Here is an 8,403-nt window from a genome sequence, read left to right as displayed (position 1 = left end):
GGTATTTGCCTCTATGCTACACCCTATCGACGGTACTGACCAGCAGCATTGTTAAATAATTGCCTAAAACATGTGGTGACGCACGTGACGAAATAATTTGAATATACACTGCGTAAGGACGTTTATGTCCATCTGCATTCAAGTTTCTAATTCAGTGGCGGTATGTGCATTATTGAAATACTCTGAATAAGAGATGTAACATTTTTTTTCTCGCTTGGTTACAAAATAAATTACACTGGAGTATAATTTGCTTTCATCCCACGTGTCTAGTTCCCACTGATGAGACCTCACTAAAGGTCAAAACTGGTCTAGAGGTATCATTACCCTGTCCATAATGCATCGCAATTTGTGTGTGTGTGTGTGTGTGTGTGTGTGTGTGTGTGTGTGTGTGTGTGTGTGTGTGTGTGTGTGTGTGTGTGTGTGTGTGTGTGTGTGTGTGTGTGTGTGTGTGTGTGTGTGTGTGTGGTCGTTCGTTCTAATAAATAACTGGGCCATATTAAGCAGTGTTTTAGCAAAATTGTTTTATTTCCCCTTCGCACGCGACACAGCGTTCCATGTCATGTCCAACAAGCAATGAGAATTATGAAAATGTCAGAATTTACAAGAGTATCATTAAATACTTTTGTGCCATCCACTTAACTAACTTCAGATGATTTTCGTGTATTATAACTTAATAGTCGGATGAAGATTTAAATTAATTAATTTAAGCCAGTTTCCTCACTATCTGTTGTCATCAGAAAGTTTCCAAGACAACACGTTCGATACGATGTCACAGAAGCGACGCATCGGTTTCATGAGTTCCATCAAGGATTTCATCACATAGTCTATTTTTTCTGTTAGAGTCATATTTTGGGTCGATTTACTGGACGCTTCCGGTGGTTCTGGAATGCACGTGTTTGTACACCTCATTTTGATGTCAGACTTCTGATTTTCATGTATCACAGTGGTGCGCTGAAGGGGAGAGGCTTCGGTCGAGTTGTTCCTTTGTTGTTGGAGAGATGGTTTTAGACTTGTTTCTGTCAGGAAGAAAAAAAAGTTTATTAAAAAAAAACAGTTATTATTAATGTACAAACTTCACTTATTCTATACATCGCCTAGAGAAACTATTTGTGACTGAGCGCTTTAATTAAAAATAGTGCATTTTTTATTATTCTGTCTGTTCTACAGTATTGTTGATCACTAACAACTCTTGTTATCATGTAGCAAGAGTTGGTGGCATTCAGCTTAACAAAATGGTATTAAACATGCAAGAATACCGAGGCCAACACAGTATAGAATAAACAGCATATTAAGAGATGAATAAATTATTTGCCTTGAACAGTTATTCCCGTCATTTCCTTTTGTTTTAATAATTCAATTAGGGATCAACATCTACGGAAAATGTAAGACCTTCAAAAATAACTATTTATTTTAATTAGTTTCTTGGGCGTTTATTACTACAACCTTTTTGTTATATGTTATTAAATATAAAGTTAAAACATATATTTATGTAGAAGGTGTTCGAGTTTACCATAAGATTTTGAAGTTTAGAGGGTGAAAGTGAAGTTATCAAACTACGTGGGTTAATGGTTTACCATTAACCCGTTGTGGTTAATGGTTTAACAATGATATGAAAAGCTCAAGTTATCGGAGTAATCTCAGAGGAGACAATACTTGCTAGGGATTGGGATTAGGAGATGGCCGAATCTAGTAAGACCATGTCGGTATGTTTTTTTTTTTAGCTGTTTGTGTTCTACAGCCTGTTGGTCTGTTTGGCGAGAATAAAAGCCGTTTCTATGTGAGAAAGGTAGAAAAAAAAGCATCTCCCCTCCCCTCTCCTATGAGACCCGCTAAATTGACATCATGTGAAAAGTCTTTATAAAGGTACTTCTTATCTTAGACTGGATTCGAATGCAGGTCTTTCTAACTGCAAAACGCAAATGTTGCACAAATCTCGTGGTGGCTACACTACTGAGACGTTTGCACTGTGGGTCACAAAGCTTGTTCACGTAACAAACTGAATTATATGAACAAGCTATAAAAGTGCAGAGTCTAAGTCCAATTCCACGCTTGATCACCACTTCCATAAGATTTGTTATACCAGATAGTTAATCCAGTTTCAATATTGAATTTATTATTATTATTAGTATTATTATTATTAGTAGTAGTAGTAGTAATGTTATACTGCATTAAAATTAGAATAATTAATTAAAGTTATAATTAAGTTATAACATTTTAAATTATTGAATTAATAATTGTAGTTTTGGCAGAAAGCAGTTCAAACGACATTCTGTTTTAATCACAATTTAATTTTCATTAATAAGAAAGTTAATATAGGTTGGCAATTCATTTTTGGTTGTCTGCAGCAGTAATTGCCGCAAAAATAAAACGTATGCATGCAACAGCGTAACTTCAAAAATTGAAGTTTCCACATACAAAGAATATTTTTGCTTCTCCTTCTCTTCCGGGTAAAATGATTTGACGCGTAATCTCCTGTGTGTCCGACACCGTTTCTATAAACGTAGAAGCTAGCTGAACAAACTTTGATGCTGGTATAAGTCTTCAATCTACTAAGGGTTGAAGACTTATGGTTACACTAGTTTCGTGAGTGTATTAGCGTTAGGAAGATATCATATGGTTCTTTTTTCACCTGAAATTATATAGAAGGATACAGAAAGTATGTGTTTCTTAGGTATACTCTGTTATACTTATTACGTGTATTATTATACCTATTATGTGTATATTACGTGTATTATTATACCTATTATGTGTATATTACGTGTATTATTATACCTATTATGTGTATATTACGTGTATTATTATACCTATTATGTGTATATTACGTGTATTATTATACCTATTATGTGTATATATTAATAAAGTACGTTTGTTATGTTTGTAGAGTGCCAAGCTATAGGTGGAGTATAGAGTTATACAAGTGAGGTAATAAGTTGAATAATTTGAAATTTCATAGCAATCCTATATGTTATAAGTGCAGTTAGAATAGATGGTCATGAGGACACTAAAACAGAATTAGAGTCAGGCATGAATTATTTGTGATTGTTTCAGATTCATACTTATTTTCTTATTTTGTATGCCTACTTCCTCTTTCCTTCCCTCTCCACTTACTCTAGGCTTGGAGGACCTTTAAGGATAGTTTTGCTGACACCAAGTTATGCTACTGTCCTTAATTGTCACGTTGGACTATTTTAAATGAAAGGAAAGGCAACTGAAGTGTCTATAAATTGTCTGTGTTCTTAAAGATCGATTTGTCCATTTTACGGGAAGAAAAAGTGAAGAATCTTGGAGGAATAATATCCCATTCTTTATTTATATGTCTACAAACCCTTTTATGGAAAAGTATCGTCAAAATTTTATTGTCGCAATATTTGAAATAAAGTTATCAATAGTCGCGGAAGAAAGTTATCCATACTGCATTTGCAGGATTCAAGACACTATATGGAGATATTCCTTTCCTTTTTTCTTTTTTTGTTGAATTTGACTCCCTTTTTTTACGGAAGTCCAGCTTTATTGAAATAGTCGTACTACGTGCATACGAATGGGACATGTACTTCACTTTAGAAGAAACGTTATAAATATTACATTTTTTGATTGTCTATAGTATATTCCATTAGATATTCTTTTGAAATATTAAATCCTTCTTACATCATTGAGCATTAGTATTTATCTCCCCACATTAGTAAAAATAGTTTAAAATAGTACAAAGATCACAAAAATGTCCGAGGAATATTAAAGTGGTAATTATCCTACTTTATTGCATACCTTATTGAGATTGTACTTTTATTATTATTTCGTGACACCTCCAAGGAGTCCAAAGACTCGTCAAGGGAGGACACTTACTCTACAGCTCTCCATCTCCACCACTATACCGAACTTCTACTACCATCATCATCATCATCTACGTCAACGCCATCTACTGCCCACCACTAGTAATTTTTGTCTGTAAAGTGCGGAAGGGCCGATTTGTCCGTATGCGGGATGAAAAACCCGAGTTTCCGGGAGGGAAAACCCCTGCTACCTCCGTATGAGATCGGCTAACTCACCTTCAATTGAAAAAATCCATATATGCATTCCTCTCGTCACGACGAGAATCGAACTTAGGTCATTTTTCAATCGAAGGGCGCAACGTACCGTCGTACTTCCAATACGGAGGCGCTTATGACAGCATTCTCCAGACGTGTACTCCAGATGAAGATGGCAGCTTTTGAACAAAATGGAAAATTCAGTTGAAATTCGGTTGAAGCTTGCAATACCTCCAAGAGCCCTTGATTACAGAGATTTAGCTTCAAAGTTTATCTGTGAGAGTATTTTTCTATATCTTTACCAAGCGAGGCTAAGCTAATTTTCAGGCATCAATTGTCTCCTATTCGAAATTTTTTTTCTTCCGTGAAAACAGGCAAATTGGTCTGAGAACACATATTTACAGAAATAATAATACTGCACAACAGTTATGTAACCCAACCAGGGAATAGTTAAAATGAACCGAAAGTTACCCAAAAATAAATTGCCGCTCCAATAAGTAAAAATCGGAAATAGAATAACAAGCATTCTTTAAAGATTTTTTTAAGTGAAAACGTCATTGAGATTGAGGGGAAAATACGAAATGAAAAAAGGCTTTTCTTTTCAACATCAATAATAATCGCTTTCAGAAACAAATGTTAAAGTAGATTACAGTACAGTTTTAGAATACTATCGGCATTATTCCTTGATAAAATTCAGATTCAGTAATCAATATACGTTTCTAACAACATTCTGATACGCACATGACATTCATTCAGTTAATTTCAAATCACCTACCTGATATAAACCCATCATGACATTCCGGACCCATCTTGTAGCTGTGTGCGAGAAAGGAAGTACGTCACACACAAGAAGCAACAAAAGTTTAATTAGAAAACTTGGTAAAGTGGCGTTAAGATTTAATATTAGGACATTATTACATTTAGTTCTTATTTAAATTATTTATTTATTTACATATTATATTTAAATATCAATTATTGATAACACTATCTGTTATATGGCACAAACACCACTGATTTAAATTAATTCATGCAAAATAATTACAGCGATGGGAGAATATACATTTCATTATTACGGCGAATCATTAAAAGCACAGTTTTAATCCCATGTAAGTGTGTTTGGGTACGTGTGTGGGTGCGAGTACACCTTATATACCATATTTATAAAATAACTTGAAAGATGTATCTCAAGATTTAAATAATTCAGAGAGCAGCAAATACAGAAGATAACGTTATCGCTAGGGAATTTCTTAATCATTTAACAGAATTTAGTTCGATAGTTTCCTTTAATTTAGGCAAAAGCTAACCTTTGCTATTAAAAGATAACAATAGGTTATGATACAGTTCTTTAACCGTGTATGTTTGCATTCTGGAATTTTATTCGAAGAAATGCAATTCCTGCTGCATGATACTGCCAGTAAAATAGTACGCCTCCATTTTCAATAAAAAACCCGCGAAATATCTGCCTAGTTGGCCGAGTGGATAGCTCAATGCCAGTAGGAAAATGTATTATCGATGGGAAGTGGATTTGAATCCCATTCGTGGGCATGGACGTTTGTGAATATCATTAGGTAGTAGTTAATTTTATAATCCACTGTGAGATCACTAACCTACTTAAGATCTGAAGTAACTTCCAAAAGTTCAATGTTTGACTCCTAGAGTAGCATTTCTTGATTGACTAACCATGATTTCACCTAATAGTACTAATGCACAATATGTTTACCGCCTTTCGCAGGTAGAATTCGCATAGAAGAAGAAGAAGAAGAAGAAGAAGAAATAAAAGACAATTACTATTCAAACCTCCTGAGAGGATCAAGTGTACATTATGTTCCCCACATTTTCGGATCATCCTCTTCTTTAACCCTTCAAAAAATATTGCCAATCACTTATGCTGACATTTACAGTTCACATCGGTACCAGGTTTTCCCTGGGTTACGAGGCGAAAACTGTTTTCTATCAGCTGGTGCACTACTAGAAGATAAAGGAACACCGATCCAAAGATGTGGCTTGTATGTAGTAGCCTTAGGTGATAATGTTTCAACATCTCTCTTATACAGTATACTCATGTCAGAACCATAATATAACTGAGCAGCCAAGATCTTAATAATATATGTGATTCATCTACTTATTTTGTTATTTTGTAAATTGTCTACGTCCATTATTCCAAAGTGGCAGTACTTCAGATCCATTTGTATCAAGAGATATATCGTTTTGAACCTTGGAATTATTCTTGAAGCACTCAAGTTAATCTATTATTTGGAGTATACCATTCATACTATGTTTTGAAAATGGTTATATTGCAAGACAGTTTTGTTAGCACTAATGTAGTTGGTTACACTCTGCTCAAACTGATCATAAGTGTGGCTACATTCTACTGCCAGAACTACTTTTACAAGATCATAATGTGGGAAAAATGAAACTTCGAGAAATAAAAACTGAACACATTTCACAAAAGAATTGTAGAAAGTTCTAAGTAAGATTATGGGAAATATTATATATACATTTATTTAATTTTAGTACATTTATCTTATATTATGGGAATTACGCGTAACAAATGAGATACCAAATGAGTTCACAACATATATAAAAGCATGCATATTTGCTTGCTTACGTTATTGCGTAGGAGTTTATACGACTTAGTTTATACATTTATGAAAATAATTTGAGTAGCGAAATTAGTTTTGTATATTTGCAGTGACCATGAGGCTTGTGTATTTTTTTTTCTAATTAAAACATTGCCCGTTATTAATGGGGACAAAACAGCCTCTTTATTTGAATCCATTGCCTGAAGTTCGAATTCACAAAGTATACCTATTTATCTATTTTCATCAAAATGATCGCTTAAAATAAAGATATCGAATTCAACGCGTTAATCCGAAAGCGCTTTATTGAACAAGATGGAGTGGATTTGTACACTATTTGCTATATAACGAAGCCTATCCGAACAGTTTCTGGTAATGCTGGAACTGCAAACGAAGTAATGAAAATGAAAGGACAATAATTGGGGAGGATGTCGAGTGATAATTCCTTTATCAACAAATTGCAAGCCTGGTAGGAGGCGCTCTTCGCATGTTATCCTATGGACTAAAAACGTTTACTTTTATCATCACCTTTCTGTTCTCTTGCTTTTTTTTTTTTTTTTTTGAATTAAGTTTAGAGCTAAAACTTATGACTCAGTAAAAGTGCGCATTCTAAATAGATGTTTATTTGCTTAGGTTTTTTTTTTACTGTTTCGTTAAGGATTTTTTTCTATTTTGCTAATTGAAAAAAAATTAAGTATTAATTTCGACTAATTAAACATTGTTGTCTTAAATTTAAAAAAAACTGCTCAGTCTTAAATATAAATTGCTAAGTTTTAATTTGACATCTGAATTTTATTTATGTATTATTTATTTTAATTCAGACAAAATACTTTATATTCACTTTTATATCAAGTATTCTTTCTTTAAGAAACTTATTGCATGTTTTACATTGTAGTTAGGATGCAATGTAGCGGGCACAACTACATTTTGATATCGAACGGAACGAACCCGAAACATCATTAACCGTTAAGCCACAATGCGTCTTACAATAATATATTAGCTATATACAAATAACAAGCTCATACAGAACTAAACTGATCATAAATATAAAGGCAATAAAAATTATTTGCCATATTATCACACGAAACACATACGCTTATGGATATGACGTCTCGATTCACTCAGGTCTTTGCAATAATAATAATGGTAGCACGTAATAATAACAATGGTGACATAACTGTCTGAACAGTTAATCCATAATCTTATAATTTTCCACATTTTCGTTGAGAATTAAATTTCGCAGTTAAAAAGCCTTCCGTTTTCTTACAACTGCAAAATTTACATGCTAGCCAAACTAAGAGATAATCTGTCGATTTTATTAGAATTTGTTGATCTTTAATTCATTAACTTTTTCAAAAGGCATTACTTTGTACTGGTTTAAAATATTTTTCACTCTTTAGTTTCTGTAATCGTGATGCTAAAATCGAAAGCTATCGACTTCTCTGTAAAGCTTAAGTAAACTTAATTTCATACAGATAGTGACTAGATCGCGTTATATGATATAATCATACTGACCCAACATTATCTTTAAATTTCACAGGAAGAAAGCACAGGATAATCCAAATTATAATATTTGAATTCTATAAAATATTGTTAAGATTTCTGGTTATCCTGTGTCAAAGATAGTCCAATATTGAGAAATTTTCAAATATTGACACAAATGTTACTTTCTTTCTTACTTTCTTTACTTTCTAAAATTAATTTAAATGTTATAATGCTTATTACACATTTTTGACTTTCACAAAACTAAGGAAATGAAGGAATTCTGTAGTGTGTAAGTGGACAAAATGTGATTAGTGAAA

General features: G+C 33.3%; 1 protein-coding gene across 1 annotated transcript in view; it reads right to left on the bottom strand.

Annotated features, from left to right (window-relative positions):
* Positions 1–496: 496 nt before the first annotated feature.
* Positions 497–8,403, bottom strand: part of LOC150108320 (uncharacterized) — a 138,882-nt gene continuing 130,975 nt past the window's right edge. Inside the window, exon 32 of the mRNA XM_090390446.1 lies at positions 497–1,016. Within this exon, the coding sequence (XP_090246572.1) occupies positions 721–1,016 (296 nt within the window). The 3' untranslated portion in view covers positions 497–720. The remainder of the gene's footprint in view (positions 1,017–8,403) is intronic.

Source organism: Typopeltis vanoorti, chromosome 3 (genome assembly GCF_054136105.1).
Source record: "Typopeltis vanoorti isolate ZY-2024b chromosome 3, IOZ_Tvanoo_1.0, whole genome shotgun sequence".
In the NCBI taxonomy this organism is placed as follows: Eukaryota; Metazoa; Arthropoda; class Arachnida; order Uropygi; family Thelyphonidae; genus Typopeltis; species Typopeltis vanoorti.
This window is presented reverse-complemented; position numbering and strand designations above follow the sequence as displayed.